Source organism: Vipera berus (assembly GCF_964194415.1).
Source record: "Vipera berus genome assembly, chromosome: 1".
Taxonomy (NCBI): domain Eukaryota; kingdom Metazoa; phylum Chordata; class Lepidosauria; order Squamata; family Viperidae; genus Vipera; species Vipera berus.
Genome location: NC_138202.1, coordinates 5,929,706 through 5,947,611, shown reverse-complemented (window position 1 = coordinate 5,947,611; position 17,906 = coordinate 5,929,706). Strand labels below are relative to the sequence as shown.

The following is a 17,906-nucleotide window of genomic DNA, read 5'->3' as shown; positions in this document are numbered from 1 at the left end:
CGAGAGAATGGGCGGCAAGCCTACACCGCCCCATTCTCTCGGCGGAACGCTCCACCGCCCCATTCTCTCGTCTCAGTGGAGACTTCTTTCGGGGAATCCAGCCTCTGTCACCCCCTTCTCTCAGCTCCCCAAACCTCCGCCACCCCATTCTCTCAATGGGACTTTTTTACTCCCACTTTTTTTCCAGAATGGCGGAGGAGGACTGGGAGCCGCAGGAGACGGCTTAAAGAGCCGCATGCGGCTCCGGAGCCGCAGGGTTACCGACCCATGCCCTAGAGTGACTAAGGTTAATCCTGGCTTAAGTGTATTATACAGACATGCTAATTCTCTGCACAGTTTTCCCCAAACGTAAGCATACAGGCTCTCTCCTGCTTCAAAAGGTCTTTGCGCCACAGCCTTCCACAGCCTTCCATGTAAAGCAAGCGCACCTTATAAAATCCAAAGCCGGGATCCACCAAGTCAGTCCCGACGGCGCTGCTGCACGGGGCCTCCATCTCCACAGCCCCTTCCCCGTTATTGGAGCTTTTGTCCGATTCGCTCTGGCCTGAACAGCAGCCAGAGTCCGTGTCCGAAAGTTCAGAGTCTTTCTCCTTGTTTGCCAGGGGCAGGAGAGTGGGGCTTTGTCTCACTAACAGCTGGACGATGTCGTTCAGGTTCACGCTGTAGTCGAAGAGGGAGTGGCCGTCTTCCATCTGCAGGGTGAGAGAAGATGAGTCACAAGCAAAAGGTAACAAAAATGTTAAAAGTTACGGGGTTCCTGCGTCCTTTCCGGGCAGAAAGTTCCAAACTGGAGAACCAACTGCTCCGCATAGGAAACACCAACCAGAAACTTCGGAGTCATCAAGGGTAGTAAAATAGTGACCTGGATTTCCAAAAAGATTCCAATATTAATCCATGGAACAGCTTACTTCCAGGAGACGCGGGTGCGTCTTCCTCCCGTCCAAAGTTTTCATTGTTGCGAGCATTTCTGTTGAGGATTGACAGCAGGGGTGGGGTGGGGTGTGTTTGGTTTATATTCCCCCACACACTTTGCTGGGTGGTTGCAGCAGGTTTTGGTCACCTCGCATGACCCTGGGACACTGTGACCGTCATAAATATGAATCAGTTGCCAAGCATCTGAATGGAAATCACAAGACCCTGGAGATGCTGCAACATTCCAGCTGATCGGCGCTTCTTCTGGGCTCAGCGGAAGCGCCAGGATCAGTGCGGAGCTCCAGCTGGATCCTGGCACTGATCCTGGCGCTTCCGCTGAGCCCTGACAGCCCTGCAGCTCCAGCCGTCTCTCGCTTAGGCTTGTGCGGTGCTGCCACCGGTTCAGCTCCTTCCCCTCCCGCGCTACCACTTTCTTAGGATGGTCGCATACCAACCGCCAGGTGCCAATGTACCACAGGTGGTACCTGTACCAGTGGTTGAAAAGCCCTGTCCTAAACTAATTTGGCCCAGAACATAAGAGCTCTGTTTCTTCTTTGTAGGTTAACCACTCAAAATAGGCTATTCCATGGGAGCACTTTCGAGTTAGCTGGAGTTGGGCAGCCGATAAATTTAAATTAAAAAATAGCCCTATTTGTATTATTTGCGTAGGTGAAATCTTGCCTAACAACGGCATTTCCTGATTTCCCAATCCAATCAAATAATCTCTTACACAGCATTATTAGTTGTGGATTTGGAGCAATGAAGTCATATTTGTGGTAAAGCCAGCACTTTTCATCATGACGACTTTATCCTGAGAATATCTTCAGAGCAAACAACGCTGGAGGAACAACTGCATTGTTTGTGGGCCAGTGTTTCTCAAAATGTGCAGCAAGGCAAACAAAACCTATTATTATAATCTCTATGTATACTACTTGAACCTCTGCTGTGTAACCTTTAACTGTGCAAAAAAAAATAAAAAAATGCTGCGTGTAGGGCAATAATTTTTGAACCGAGATACCTCAAATGGGCTAACTTATAGAATATATCCAGAATCTGGGACCCATGATTCCCATAGGATTGAAATTTGTGAAATTTGATACAATATGTAATCATATAAGCCAATCATAAAACATCGTATGACTTTGTACGAAATGTGACAAAATCTCTCCTGTGATCCTGAGGCTTGACTTTACTAAACCGTTTATCATGGGCTATTTTCAAGGCAGATCCATCCCGGAATATCTTGATTTTTTTAAAAAAGAAATTTTCCAGTGAAGTACAGTAGGAGCTCAGCCATTGTTGAAAGCATGAAGGAAACTAGTAAAGAAATATCTCTGAAACAATGACCCAACAGGTCTGGTAGACTTAAAATAGTTGGGAAAAGCCACTCCAGAAACAAAAATGGTGAAAATCTTGGGGAAACCCAGTCAAACAGACGACCACATTATCTTTTTGGGTCATTGCCGTCCCCTTCACATTAAACAGCCACACATCTGGGTCAGCATGTTGGTCGTATATATCCCTAAATTAAAGGAATTACTAGGATTTCTATTCTGAGGGATATTCTAAGATACGAAGACATTTTTTATTGGACAACAGAAGCACTTACATTTTTAAGAAGCTGATGGCCAGAGTGGTAGCTTACGTTAACCTTTATTGTCTTTTTTTTCTGTGAACACACTGGCACCCATTAAAAAATGATAATTCTGATGCCCTGTCTCAAAAGAAAATAAGCCTGAATGTTGAAAATCCACCGAAGCCAAGGGCACAATCCAGGGCAGATTAGCATCTCAGTATATCACCATCTGCATTCCGTGAATCACAATTCAACGATCGTTGGTTTAAGTATAAAAAAGTTTAAGATAAAAAAGCTAGGACAATGCCTAAAAAGATCTTGAATAAAACTCAAAAGTTGAAACTTAACTTGAACTATCTTGAAAAATTGTAAATCTCAAGGTATCTGCCTCTGAAGGACCCTCTTCAATCTTCAAGTATGTTAATGGCACATAGATGGTAAAAAGTGATATCCTCAACAATAATCATTAAACAAACAAGAGCCACTCAGCCTCAAAACCGGCCCTATGAGTTCTGGCTAAGGACAACAGGAAGCCAGCAGCCATCAATATAGAGCTGACAGGTTGCATATAATCAAAAGGCAAAGTGGCTCAACACAAAGTGTAAACTGTCTCACAAGAACAAACATTTTTCTCTGCACTTTGTGCAGACAAAAACCCTCAATGTAATATTCTCTCTCTCTTACTCTCTCTCTCACACACACACACACAGACACAGAGAGAGAGAGAGAGAGAGAGAGAGAGAGAGACTGAAAAAATCCCTACCTTCCTTACTAGATTCACAGTTAATAGAAAACCACGTTAATACAAAAATTCCATTATAGTTAAATTTGGGGGAAGGGAAATTTTTTTAAAAAAAATTAAAAATAAGGACACAACTTTTTCTGGGTTCAGAAGCTAAGAAAGGCCAGGAAAACTACCAGAGAATTCAAGATGGTCGGCTAAAGTGGGAAGCTGGGGAAAAAAAAATCCACCCCCCAAATGGCACCCCCCCACACACACAATCTTAAGGAAACTGAATGAATATGGGGACATAGCTATCTTTTTGTTTACCATCAAAACGTTGTGGGAACATTCACACTAGAGGGCAGTGCAAGCATTTCCTTTTTTAAAAAAAAATTAATAACAAGCATCCTTAAGAAGCTTTTAACCAGTTCAAAAAAGCCGTTTATCTTAGAGACACCAAATTCATTCATTCAAAAAAAAAATTCAGCCAAAGAGCTAGATGAAGCAAACCATTACTTGAGAAAAGCGGTCTTATGGCATTATTACCCCTGTGTAAGAAGTAGCAGTTTCAATCCATTGGTACGTTCACTTGTAGGTAATCCTGGGGTTACGATGGCAGGACCAAGGATTGCCATTGCTAAGCCATGCAGTTGCAAAGCACAATGTTACAAAGCCACATTGCTTAGTGACGACAAGCTGACAATCCTGGTTGCTGTCATAACCCCAAGTCTTGTTGATTTTTAAGCGGGAAGTAGCAGAGTCCCGGGGGTGGGATGTGTGGAAGAGGCCGCAGAAGGACCAGACACACAGGAGATGGGGGAGGGCTTGAGAGGCCTGGCACAGGAAGATTAGAGGGAGTGGTACAACAGGGCTCAAGAGAGGGGGGGGGGAAGAAGAGGGAGAGAGAGAATACTCATTAGAGCAACTTGCAAACTTCCCTGCTGGCTTCCCCATTAGCTTTGCTTGTGGGAACCCGTAGGGAAGGCTGCAAAAGGTGAGCACATGGCTGTGGGATGCTACAACCATCTTAAAGCGCAAGTAGGTTGCCAAGCACCCGAATCGTGATCTTGTGACTGCAGGGGGGAGGCTGCAACAGCTGGAACTTCAAGGTACGGCCTAGACCAGGGGTAGGCAACCTCGGCTCTTTTACGACTCATGGACTTCCAACTCCCAGAAATACTGAGCCAGCTGGCTCAGGAATTCTGGGAGTTGAAGTCCATGAGTCGTAAAAGAGCCGAGGTTGCCTACCCCTGGCCTAGACCTAAGTATCACTCGTTCGGTACCGCTGCAGCTTTGGACGGTCAGTAAGCGGCCTGCCTGTATTGAGAAAAGCGTCTGAGGGATGCAACACACATCGGTAGCCTGGAGAGAACATCGCTGTTCACGGCAACTATTTTTGATATTGACCCAGCTTGATCAACCTTAAGATCACCGCTATATACGCAGACATGCTTTTCCTCCCAGCTTTAAAAGTCCACGTGCCTTTTTTTAAGGGCACTCTTGGAAGTCTGAACTAGCCTTGATTTAACAGCATAACAGAACAACAGAGTTGGAAGGGACCCTGGAGGTCCCCTAGTCCAACCCCCTGCTCAGGCAGGAAACCTGTATCATTCCAGACAAACGGTGGTCCAATCTCTTCTTTAAAAACTCTCCAGTGTTGGGGTACCGTTCCCTGATTAATTGTCCTCACTGTCAGGAAACTTCTTCGTTCCACGTTGCATCCCTCTCCGATTAGTTTCCCTCCGTTGCTTCTTGTCCTCGCCTTCAGGTTGCTTTGGATTTACCCAACAGAAATCCAGAAGGGGGGGGTGCTGAAGGCTCCTACAGTAGAGCCAAACTACGCAAAGGAATCTGCGGCACGTGGCCGGGGGGGGGGTTAAGCGCCAACGCGCCAATTTCCCCAAACACTCATCGCCCCAACACGACTTGGACCAACCGCTTTACTAGAGAAAAGAAGGAAAGCCACGTGCCTGTTTGCCTCGATAAAAAAGCCTTTGTCTGTCAGGTACCACCCTGAAAACTTCGTGGATCCTCTGCCGGAGCTCTTCCACTTTCGTTAGCTTGGAAAGCGAGTCCACTCGATGTGTCTCTTTCCCATCCATGGTGCGCACTTGGATCCACATTGCGGCGGTGTCTCTGTGGAGGAATCACAAGCACATGAAGAAACCCAAGGAATTGGGGGGGGGGGAGAGAGGAGGGAATCTGCGCTCCGCCCGTCAAGCCTCATTTTGCCCCAACGCGTGCCCACCCCCTTGCAAGTCCCCCTCACTCCACCTAAAGCGTCTCCATGTCTGCGCGCCGATCGTTCCCGTTTTGCATCCATTGTGCTCGTCCAGCACCCCCAGTCTACGGGACCCCCGCCCTCTGGAATTACCTCCCCACCCCCACCTACCCTGATTTTGAAAAGATGCCACTCATTTCAAGCGGCTGAAATCAACCTGATGGATTTATTGCCAATTCCTTTTTTGTTTGTTTTTTAGGGTGGGGGGAGGAGGTAGGAGAAATAATTTATCCCACCACGACCAGCCAGCTTGGATAAACCAGACGAAATTAAAAGACATCCCCCCCCTGTAGGAAGGCGGGCTTGCTTTGAATCTAAATTTCGGCTTAATTAAAAAAAAAAGCCAAAGGAGCAAATTGCAGTAACGCAGGGGGAAAACCCGCCTTCTTCCCCCCCCCAAAATAGCAATGATTACTAGTACTCGCATGGCTGTTGTTACTTCCAAATAGCCCATTTCTTAGGAAAAGTTACCCAGACGACTAATATTTATTTATTTATTTTATTTTAATTTAATTTTTATACCGCCCTTCTCCCGAAGGACTCAGGGCAATACAATAAAACACAATATATAAAAATTAAAAGGATATTAAATACAATAGCCCAATTTAATAAATTACAAAACGTTAAAAAAATATAAAAAAAATATAAACCCAGTCTCGTAACACACACACCCCCCCAATGAAAAGCAAGGTTCCCATGGCAACCATTGCCCTATTTCTCACCCCCCCAAAGACCCCCAAGTGCTCTCTCCACCCTCTTCAGGATCCCCCTCCCCAAAGTGCCCCCCACAAGCTCCCCACAAGTTTCTGCATTCCTCAGGAGCCCCTAAACTGACCAGCCCCCCCCCATATCTATAGGTAGCTGAGGCGACCCCCCCCACACACACACACACACTTCACGAACCCACACAAAGCGGTCCAGCGAAGCCCAGGCGCCCTCAAGCCTCCTTCTCCGGCTCGGCCCTCCCGTCCCTCCTCAGAGTAGCCCGTTTTTTTGTGGTGGGGTTTTTTCGCACCTCGGCGGCCGTTGCCCCCTCGGAGCCGCTCGACGACCCCCTCAGCGCGACCGCTCAACCGAACCGCCTGGATGGTTTTTTTTTTTCCCTCCGCTCCGGGCACCGCCCCCTTCCCCGCTCCTCGCGCCCCCCATTGGCCGCGCGCTCCTGAGACGAGGACGCCCATTCGCGGGAAGGAGAGGAAAAAAAAAAGCCTCCGGCTCCCTCCCTCCCTCCCGCCCCCTCCGAGCCCAGCAAGTTCGGCTGCGCTTTCCCTCGCCCTTTCCCCATCCGAGAGGACTCGCCTCGGTTGCCTCCTCGCGGAGTTCAAGGCGCGCGCCACAAATTGAAAAAAAAACCGCCCGGGCGCGAGGATTGGGAGAGGGAACTCTCGCGAGATGATGCAAAAAAAAAAAAAACCACACACACACACACACACACACACACACACGCAAGCCGAGGCCGAAAGCGCTCGAAGGGAGGGAGGGAGGGAGGGAGGGAATCCAAGCCGATGAATTTAAAGGGAGATGCCGTATTTTGCGCTCCTTTCCGTCCCTCGCAAAGATTTCCCGCGTTATTTTTTCGCAAGCGAGCGTGGGCGCTTTTCAGTTGGGTTTGCAGGCAGAAGGCAGAAGGGCAATTTGGCAGGCCAGAATTAAAGCCCTGTCACTTGTAAGGCCCTAACCTTGGCCTTTCTTTGTTCCAACTGCTAGGGCAGGGGTAGGCAACCTCGGCTCTTTTATGACTCATGGACCTCAACTCCCAGAATTCCTGAGTCAGCTACGCTGACTCAGGAATTCTGGGAGTTGAAGTCCATGAGTCATAAAAGAGCCGAGGTTGCCTACCCCTGTGCTAGGGGCTTAGGGGGGCTTGCTTAAAAGTAATTGGCTTAATTTAATCCATGGGCCATGATTTTTCCTATGCTCTTCGATCTGTTTGGTCCAGACTGTGGGGGTTGTTAATTTAACTGGGTTTTAGATTTACTCTTGGGGCTTGAATTGAATTTAATTGTTTTATTTGTTTTTAACTTTTTTGTATTCATGGTTTTAACTGCCCTGTAAACCGCCCTGAGTCCTACGGGAATAGGGCGGTATACAAATCCAATAAAATAAATAAATAAATAAATAAATAAATAAATAAATAAATAAATTTTCCAAATAAATAAATAAAAATAGGCATCTGTGGACTCGGTTTGCTTTGCAAACACGTTGCATTACCGCCTTGAAAGGGCAAACGCGTGCAAAACAATCATCGTATGCGCTTAACTCTGAGAGTAAGTTTTTACAACTCCCTGAAACTGACTCCCAAATACGGGTATTTTCCAAGGTTTATGCAGAGGCACCCGACCCTGTTTGCTGGCTGTAGCAACAACCCCATGGCATCTTTAATGCCTGGCAATTTATTGCAACAGGAATCTGCCCCTTTGTTAGGAGTTGCAATATCTATAATGCACAGCGGCGCATTTAGACGGGACTGCCAGAAGCCGCGGGGACTGGATTATTTATCCAGTATATGAGATTGCAGGATCGTGAATGATTCAAGCTGGCATATGGAAAAGATTTAAAGTTCCACCAGAAAAGGAGAGAAAAGAGTGAAAGTGTCCACCTCTGAAAACCACACACACACACACACACACACACACACACACACACACACACACACAATTTAAAAGTTCTTGTAGGTTCCCGAATTGTCCTGGTCAGATGCCTGTTGGGGAAACCAGATTTTTAAATCTTTCCTAAAGGATTGCAAAACACAGCTGCAAAGCTAATAAACGTGGAAGTTTGGAGTTATAGACAAAGAAATGCAAATGAAAAAAATGGGAGTAGGGGCAACGAAATGTGTTTGCTTACATTAAGGGGAGAGTCTTAATTTATTTTTTTGTCATTTATTTTATGTTTCATATTTCGAAACTGCCCATCTCCCTCAGAGCATGGACTTGCGAGCATCGCCTTGAAATGAATAAAGCAAAAAAAAAAAAAACAACACATGGCAAATCCTAAACAAAGTTGTCTGGAAAAAAAATATCTCTTTACTGTATCTTACAGTTTACACCTCAATGAATATTTTCCTTTCTCGCCCAGCCTTTCTCCAATACGCCTATTCCACCCACCTTCCGCCAATTCGTCACCGGTTAGGAATGTCTCCCACCCGTCCAGTCCTGATCCTCCTACTGCCTTGATCCTGTTTGAGGATCCCTTTTGTGATCCACCACGTGGCACGCGGGAAAATACAAGTGAGATTCCTAGATTTATTTCCTGTCCTTTGAGCCTCCAATCCGCTCAACTGCTTTTGTTCCCCAACTGAAAGACACAACATCAAGGCCGCCTCTGATATTTTAGAGGCACAACAGACAATGACGGCACCGGATTCTGTGGCATAGCTGCCCGTTGTGCTACGCCATAGGAAGGGTGAGGTCACCGCAAAATAATAACAGAGGTTGCAACTCAAGGCTATCAAATTTAACACTAAAGTGGTTATTTCTCAGCCTCCGGAACTTTTAAGACATGTGGTCCTCAATTCCCAGAATTCCCCAGCCAGCAGAGGTCCAAAAATGCTCTTCTATTAGTTCTGCGAACGACATTAAAAATAGTCCTCATCTTACGACTGCAACTGAGCCTCAAATTTCAGTTGCTAAGCGAGACGTTTGTTAAATGAGTTTTGCCCCATTTTACGAACCTTTCTTGCCGGTTCTTAAGTGAATAGCTGCAGTTAAATTGGTAACACGGTTGTTAAGTGCAACCGTCATAAATACAGATAATCCTCAACTTACAACTGTTTGTTTAGTGACCGTTCAAAGTTACAATGGCACAGTGAAAAGTGACTTACGATCTTTTTTCACTTACAGCTGTTGCAGCATCCCCAGGGTCAGGTGATCAACTTTCCAAAAATTCATATTTATGACGGTCGCAGTGTCCTGGGCTCACGCGATCCCCTTTTGCGACCTTCTGACCAGCAAAGCAAAGTCAACGGGGGAAGCCAGATTCACTTCCCAGTTTGACTAATTTGACCACTGCAGTTGCTTCACTCAACGACCCTATCAAGAAAAGTCGTAAAATGGGACAAACCCAGCGAACCAATGTCTCGCTTAGCCACCGAAATCCTGGGCTCAGTTGCGGCTGTACGTCGAGGACTACCTGTGCACCCCAGTTGCCAAGAGTCTGAATTTTAATCACAGGACCGCGGGAATGCTGCAACGGTGGCAAGTGTGAATCCATCTGAAGTCAACTTTTTTCACTGCTGTTGTCATTTCAAATGGTCCCTAAAGGAATATTTGTCTGTACCTGGTGGTCTCCTTTCCAAGTACCAAACACGGATAAAAAGTTAGCATTCACCCTCAGATAATTCATCCTGGTAACCACGTCCATGTTGTTTTCTGCCAGCACTGAACTGATCTATCATTACCTTTTAAACCACATACATGATGAAAAAAATTTTTAGGGGCCGTTCTTTAGGTCTTGTCCTATTACAGGTAGTCCTCGAGTTACAATGGTTTGTTTAGTGGCCGTTCGAAGTTACAACAGCACTAAAAATAGTGACACGAACGGTTTTCATGCTTACGACCATTGCAGCATCCCCATGGTTAAGGGAACAAAATCCTTGGAAGATGCTTGGCAACTGGCTCCTGTTTAGGACGGTCGCAGGGCCACACGATCCCCTTTCGTGATCTTCTGACAGGTAGTCAGCAGGGAAGCCAGTTTCATTTAACAAATGTGTGGCAAAAAGTACATGCGCCATTTTGAAGGCGCTCCTTGAAATGTGAACCAGCCATTGCCTTGATTTAACAGCGTAACAGAAGAACAGAGTGGGAAGGGCCCCTAGAGGTCGTCTAGTCCAACCCGCTGCTCAGGCAGGAAACCCTACACCATTTCAGACAAAGGGTCGTCCAATCTCTTCATAAAATTTCTCCATTGTTGGGGCACCCACAACTTCCGAAGGAAAGCTGTTCCACTGGCTAATTGTTCTGTCAGGAAATGAGGCAAAGATGGGGCAAAACTCACTGGGCAAGTGTCTCACTTAGCAACAGAAATTTGGGGCTCCACTGTGGTCGTAAGTCGAGGACTGCCTGTATTTCATGAAAGTAGTGCAGATTTTCGGAGGGGATGGATGTGCGTAAGGGCCGAAAACAGTCCCTCTGTCCTTCTTCTGGGATACGTCTTCAAATGTTCAGATTTTGCCCCTCCCAAGTATGAACCAGGCCCTATCCTGCTTAGCTTCCCAGATAAGAGAAGGTCAGCCAGATTCTCTGCCCAAACAGGAAACGGGTTTTGAAAACCTGTGATTAAGGGTTAGAAGACCAACGATAAGCAGCTCTAATCAGGTTCAGGAACCCACTGATTTCCTCACCTCAAGGATCTCATAAATTTCAAAAATGTGCTTCTGTTCTCATTTAAGCTGGCTAGTCAAAGAAAGGAATCTTCTAAAATTGTAACTTATCTGTGCATGGATACAGATGATTGTTAATTTTCCCATCCTGTATTACATCACTGCCTTCAGTCCAACATCTTGCAAGACATCAAGCTGAAGGAACAGCCAACTCTTAACAAAGGCTCAAGATCCAGAAGGATCTTTAAATGGAGTGGAACCCAGGGCCCTGTCCAACAAAATGCAATTCAGTGGTGAGAAAAGCAAGCTTTTATACTTAGGCAAGAAAAAAGAAACAAACAAATGCACAGGTATAGTATAGGTGGTACCTGGCTCAACAGTAGTAACTGTGAGAGGGATCTTGGAGTCCTAGTGGACAATCGCTTAAATAGGAGCCAGCCGTGTGCTGCAGCTGCCAAAAAAGCCAACACATTTCTAGGCTGCATTAACAGAGGGATAGAATCAAGATCACGTGAAGTGTTAATACCACTTTACAAGGCCTTGGGAAGGCCACACTTGGAATACTCCATCCAGTTATGGTCACCATGATGTAAAAAAAGATGCTGAGACTCTAGAAAGAGCGCAGAGAAGAGCAACAAAGATGATCAGGGCACTGGAGGCTAAAACATATGAAGAACGGTTGCTGGAATTGGGTATGTCTTACTTTAATGAAGAGAAGGACTTGGTGTGACATGATAGCAGTCTTCCAGTATCTCAGGGGCTGCCCCAAAGAAGAAGGAGTCAAGCTATTCTCCAAAGCACCTGAAGGCAGGACAAGAAGCAACGGATGGAAACTCATCAAGGAGAGAAGCAACCTAGAACTAAGGAGGAATTTCCCGGCAGAACAATTCACCAGTGGAACCACCTGCCTCCAGAAGCGGTGAATGCTCCAACACTGGAAGTTTTTAAGAAGAGACTGGCCAGCCATTTGTCCAGAATAGTATAGGGTTTCCTACTTGAGCAGAGGGTTGGACTAGAAGACCTCCAAGTTCCCCTTCCAACTCTGTTATGACTCTTCCTTTGAAGGCCGCTTTTATAAAGACAGAATGAATTTGGAACTTCTGCCCAGGAGTTGAAGTCCACATTTCTTAAGATTGCCATGTTTGAGAAAAACTGACCCGAAGGCTGATTTTTGTTGTTGTTAGATTTCAATCTTTAATGGAGTCTTTAAACACTCTGAATTTGTTTTTCTATTCTTTAAGTTTTCCTTTGGGGAAAACCGCACAGCCATCCAATGGATGTGTATTTTTAAGAAGGGTGGGACGGCTATGTCTAGATGAATCGCTAAATCTTAACTCAATCCAGCCGTTGACAACTGAATTCCAGTCTTCACTCAGTGCAGTAGAATAGATAATCAGAATTTTTTTTTCCCCTCTTGAGAGGGAAGAAAAAGTCAAAAATCATGGAATTGTCCTGCCTTGTTGAGATCAGGGCTATAGCTTTTTGGATTCAGTAAGTGTCAGACTCACACAAACAAAAAAACACACTTGTGCACACTCTAGTTAGGAACTTTAGTTTCCCCTAGTTGGAAAGTGAAATTTTTCCAGCTCTTAATTTGGAGATTTCACGTAATAGAGGTTTTTCCTACGTACAAAATTTATTCTCAGACAGGAAGATCCCAGTGTCCGTTTTTTTCTACAAGTTACAGGTAGGCCTTGACTTATGACCACTTGCTGGGGGCTACTTACACCTCGCCTCTGCAGTTGCGGGACCACACTTTGGCGCTTGGAAACATGGGTGCGGTTTTGGCAGTTTGCAGCATCCCACAGACACACAACTGAATTTTAAAATGGCTTTGCTGAAAACTGGATTTAATTCCAGTTTTCAGCATAACTATGTGGGTTAGGATGCTGAGCTTGTCGATCAGAAGGTCGGCAGTTTGGCGGGTCGAATCCCAAGTGCCGCGTAACAGAGTGAGCGCCTGTTACTCGTCCCAGCTTCTGCCAACCTAGCAGTTCGAAAGCACGTAAAAATGCAAGTAGAAAAATAGGAACCACTACGGTGGGAAGGTAACAGCGTTCCGTGCGCCTTTGGCGTCTAGTCATGCCGGCCACATGACCACGGAGACGTCCTCGGACAAGTGCTGGCTCTTCGGCTTTGAAACGGAGATGAGCACCGGCCCCTAGAGTTGGAAACGAATAGCATGCATGTGCGGGGGAACCTTTACCTTATGCCCATAACAAACCATGGGTTCGTTTAACAACCGCAGTGTTTACTTAACAACCTTGGCAGCCACTTTACGACCGCAGCATTCGCTTAATGACCGCCATGAAAAGGCTGTAAAATCGCATGACCAACCCTTTTTATGACCGCTACTACTTACAACTGCAGCTTCCATTAGTCACATTACGACCACAATTGAGTCCCAAATTTTTGTTAAGTGAGACAAGTGTTAAGTGAGTTTTGCCCCATTTTACGACCTTGCTTGCCTCGGTCATTAAGTGAATCAATGTAGCAGGTAAGTTAGGAACATGGTTAAGTGACTCTGGCTTCCCCCATTGACTTTTCTTTGTCAGAAGGGCGCAAAAGGGGATCACACAGACCCAGGACACTGTGACCGTCGTAAATGTGAGTCAGTTGCTAAGAGCCAGGGTTTTGATCACGTGATCATGGGGATGCTGGAAAGGTTGTTTACTTGTGAAAAATGGTCAGAAGTCACTTTTTTCAGCGCCATTTTCACTCTGAACGGCCATTAAACAAAGGAAAGAATTCACTTCCAAATAAAATTAAACTTTTCTGTTCGTGCTCATACTTTGAAATGAACTTTTCAAAGCTTTCTATTTTTTCCCCCCAACTCCATCTGAATATTCCAACGGAGATGAGTAATATTCTGGATTTTTAAAATATAGGCTTTGTAGTATCCAGATAACTAATTCCCGCTTGTTTTAACTGCTTTTTCGCCTTCATGCTATGCAATATTTTATTTCCTGGCTTACAATGTTCTCTCTTCAAGATGCACGACTTGTGAGCCCTTTGCAAAATAAATAACAGTGGGGGGAAAACCACCGCGGCCCTATACAGGTAGTCCTCAACTTACAACAATTCATTTAGCGACCATTTGAAGTTACAAAGTTGACTTCTGACGTGTCTTCACATTTAGGATTATCAGTAACCACACGATCACAATTCAGGCCCTTGGCAATGTGCATTTCTGAAGGTTGCGATGTCCTGGGCTCCCACGTTCACCACTTACGACCTTCTGACAAGCAAAGTCAATGGGAGAAGTCAGATTCCCTTAACAACTAGGTGATTCATTTAACAACTGCAGTGATTCCTTTAACCATGGCAAAAAAAAAGGTTGTAAAATCGGGCACAATTCCCTTAATAACCATCCTGCTTGCTTAGTAATGGAAAATGTGGTCGTAAGTCGAGCAGAGTCATTCTCCACTGCTCCAGAAGGATTGGTATCAGCCGTAAAGGGGAAGGTTCAAAATCTGAGGAAACTTGGTAACTATATTTATTTATTAAATGCGTATGCTGTCCATCTTACTCCCAGGTGATTCTGTCTCTATGGGCTATATAACTGTATGGGTTGTCAGCTTGTGGAACAGGCTGCCACATGAGAGGTAGGCAACCTTGGCTCTTTCATGACTGGTGGACTTCAACTCCCAGAATTCCTGAGCCAGCATGGCAACCTCTCCCTTTCCCCTCAGCATGGCTGGCTCAGGAATTCTGGGAGTTGAAGTCCACAAGTCATAAAAGAGCCAAGGTGGCCTACCCCTGAGAGGATGGAACAGTTAATCTGTCAGAAATTTAGGGGGGGAGGTCACACTGGATGACCTCTAAGCTTCCTTCCCAGTCTTTCAAACCAATAGTCGACTTACAACTGTTCGTTTAGCGACCATTCAAAGTTACAACGGCTTGACCAGTTTTCCACACTGCGATCATGGCACGCTCCGCTTCCTGCGGTCGCGTGATCAAAATTGGGACACTTGGCAACCGGTTTGCGTGAGGGTTGCGGTGTCTCATTAGGGCGATCCCCTTTTTGCGACCTTCTGACAACAAGAAATCAATGGGAAAGTCAGGTACACTTAACAACCGTGTGACTCATTGAAGAACTGCAGCGATTCACTTAGCAGCTGGGGCAAGAAAGCTCCTAAAAACGGGGTAAAACTCACTCAGCAACCGTCACGCTCAGCAGTGGAAATGTTGGGCTCAATTTGTTGTCCTAAGTCGAGGACTACCTGGATATGGGCTGTCGGCCTGTGGAACAGGCTGCCACATGACATCAATAAGCGCAGCTTCAAGGTTGCACCGGTCATCTGTCAAATGGTCCGCACCCAGAGCAAGAGGGGGTCAGACTGGATGACCTCTTAAGACCCCATCTCCTTCAAGTTTTTCCAAGCAAAATTAACCCTACCTGATGGGAACTCCATCATTCCTTGCAAAAGACTACCAGATTGGGTCGCACCTTCAATCTCCCGTCTCCTGCAGTTTTCCCGGGATGGCTCTAAGCCAGCTGCACCCACGTTGATCCTCTTTTGAGACGGCCATAATTGTCAAGATGAAAATTACGCAGCGGGACAGGACTGGCAACGCCTCCAGCGGCCGTTTCCTTTTTCTACCACAAAAATCCAGGGCAGACCGTGGGCCAGCCCACGTGGCCTGCCAAGTTTCATTTGTTCTTCTCAAGCTGGTTTTGGTAAAACTTCAGTTTTTAATCTCCCTGGAGAAATTCCCAAAGGGAAGCTCCTGGGATCGTTTTTTTTTTTTTTGGAACAGGCCATTATCACCTTGGCTGTTGTTTCTACTTAATTTGTTCTGCAAATGTTTGTTGTTGTTTTTTAAGGTTGTAATGTCTTTTTTTTTTAGATTGTTTTAGTTGTTTGGCTGTTTTAGAATGGTAAGCCGCCCAGAATCGCTAGGTCGAACCCAGTGACTATAAAAATCCGGTTGAAAATAAAATAAAACATAAAAGAAATAAATAAAAGGGGGCAAAAATGAAATGAAATAAAATAAAATAAAACAGTGAATTAAAAATAAATCAAAGGTGACAAACGATCATAAAACGTAACAAGAAATTAAAAATAAACGACCGTAAAATGTAATAAAAATAAAATAATACCGTACCTTAAAACAAAAACAGAACAAAATACAGTAAGATAAAAAAAGATAAAAAAGAGAACACCGTACCATAAAATAAAAATAGAAAAAAACCCACAGTAAAACAAAAGATAAAACGTCACGCTGTACCGTGACATAAAAATAGAAAATAATAATAGAATAAAACACAGTAAAATAAAATGCTTTGCAATAAAATAAAACTAGAATAAAATAAAACACGGTAAAATAAAGTAAGATAAAATAAAATAGAGAGAGCCCTTGATGGACCGTAAGGGCAGAAACTTGCAACTGTTTTAAGCAATGCAAAGGCACCAGTTGTTTGAAGCACTCCAAATAACTTACATTTTTAAAGACAAGCTTACCTGGCAATCGGGTCCATTGACTGCAACGGGATTTACTTTATGAGTAGAGATGCTTTTGATTGCACCGTGAGGAGGTAACGGAAAGGCTGGATCTACACCTACCTATCCGGACCTGAACTCTTGTTTCTTTGGGTGTTGTAATTTTGCACACCCAGCCACCCACCACATGTAGCTTTTAGCTAGAGGACACGCAGGTCCAGATGCACCCCAGACTCTGCAGTTTTAAAAGCAGAGGGGGGGGGGAGGAAACCCAGGGGCCCTTCGCCACCTCCAGGAACCGAGATCGCGCATTCCCACGTGCAAAAACACTTGACCCGGGAGTAAGCGAAACCGCATCCCGCGAAGCGTGACGTGCCGGTGGCAGCCTTGGGAGGGCTTGTTTAAAAAAGAATACTCACTGTGCCAAGCGGATCCCTCTTTCTCCTCTTTTGCCCCAGGTCCTCTTGCCAGATCCAAAGGTTGGCGCCTTTTTTTCTTCTTCTTCTTTTTTTTTTTACAAAAAAAAGGCAAAACTTAAAAACGAACAAAATTGCAATCGGTCCGTTCCAATCTGATCAAATGCAAAGGGCAAAGGGCACGAGAAAAGAGCCGGGGATCTCTAACCCAACGAAGCTGGAAAGGAGCGGGGAAAGCTGCAGCCGCGCCAAAAAAAATCTGCTTTTTCTCTCTCTCTTTTTTTTTTAAACAACTCCCGGCTTTGGAGTTTGGCGGGGAAATTCGCCCTGAGCCGTTCGGAGCCTCCTGATTGGTCGGCGGTGGCGGGAATCTGAGAAAAGAGGCGCGGCCTGAAGAGGAACGCCTTCCCCGTCTTGGTCTCCCGCTTCCCTACGGGTGGCTTGACTGCGCAGGCGCAAAAGTCTGCTGATTTTTATTTTTTTTTATTTGAGACTGGAATAGAATGACAAAAGAGTTGGAAGGGAACCTTAGAGGTCTTCTAGTCCAACCCCCTGCTCAAGCAGGAAACTATATACCATTTCAGTCAAATGGCTCTCCAATCTCCTTAAAAACTTCCAGTGTTAGGTCATTCACAGCTTCTGGAGGCAGGTCGTTCCACTGGTTAATTTTTTCTAACTGTCAGGAAATTTCTTCTAAGTTCTAGGTTGCTTTCTCTCCTCGATTAGTTTTATTTATAAATAGTTTTATTTATTTTTGGAGTTGTAACTTGGGGATTGGGTCGAAATCTTTGGACAGTCCTGCTCTGGCTTTGTCTTTCCATTCTGGAAAAAAAATCCTCATTTCCTCCAGTGTCAACTTGTATGCTCAGAGGCACTCTTGTTCTGGAATAGAATAGAATAGAATAGAATAGAATAGAATAGAATAGAATAGAATAGAATAGAATAGAATAGAAGGGACCTTGGAGGTCTTCCAGTCCAGCCCCCTGCTCAAGCAGGAGAAGTCTTAGCACTATCATTGCCAAGCGTATCCCTGAGCATCGTCTTCTCCTCTGCCTAGATAGAACGTTAAAAATTAATTAACAATTAATATTTAATTAAAAAATTAAAATCAAAGTGTGGTTAAGGCCACCTTTTCCCAAGTATCTTGGACATGAAGTCCCATAATCAACAATGGCCGGTCTGGGAATCACGGAATTTGCCATCTCACACAGCTGAGAAAGCCAGGTTGCAAAA

The 17,906-nt window shown here is 45.2% G+C and overlaps 1 protein-coding gene across 1 annotated transcript in view; it reads right to left on the bottom strand.

Annotated features, from left to right (window-relative positions):
- The window catches only part of UHRF1 (ubiquitin like with PHD and ring finger domains 1), a 45,290-nt gene extending 28,486 nt beyond the window's left edge, over positions 1 to 16,804 (bottom strand). The window contains exons 1-3 of the mRNA XM_081321028.1: positions 16,677 to 16,804; positions 5,183 to 5,348; positions 429 to 692 (exon numbers count right to left, since the gene is read on the bottom strand). Of these exons, the coding sequence (XP_081177154.1) occupies positions 429 to 692; positions 5,183 to 5,335 (417 nt within the window). The 5' untranslated portion in view covers positions 5,336 to 5,348; positions 16,677 to 16,804. The remainder of the gene's footprint in view (positions 1 to 428; positions 693 to 5,182; positions 5,349 to 16,676) is intronic.
- Positions 16,805 to 17,906: the final 1,102 nt, after the last annotated feature.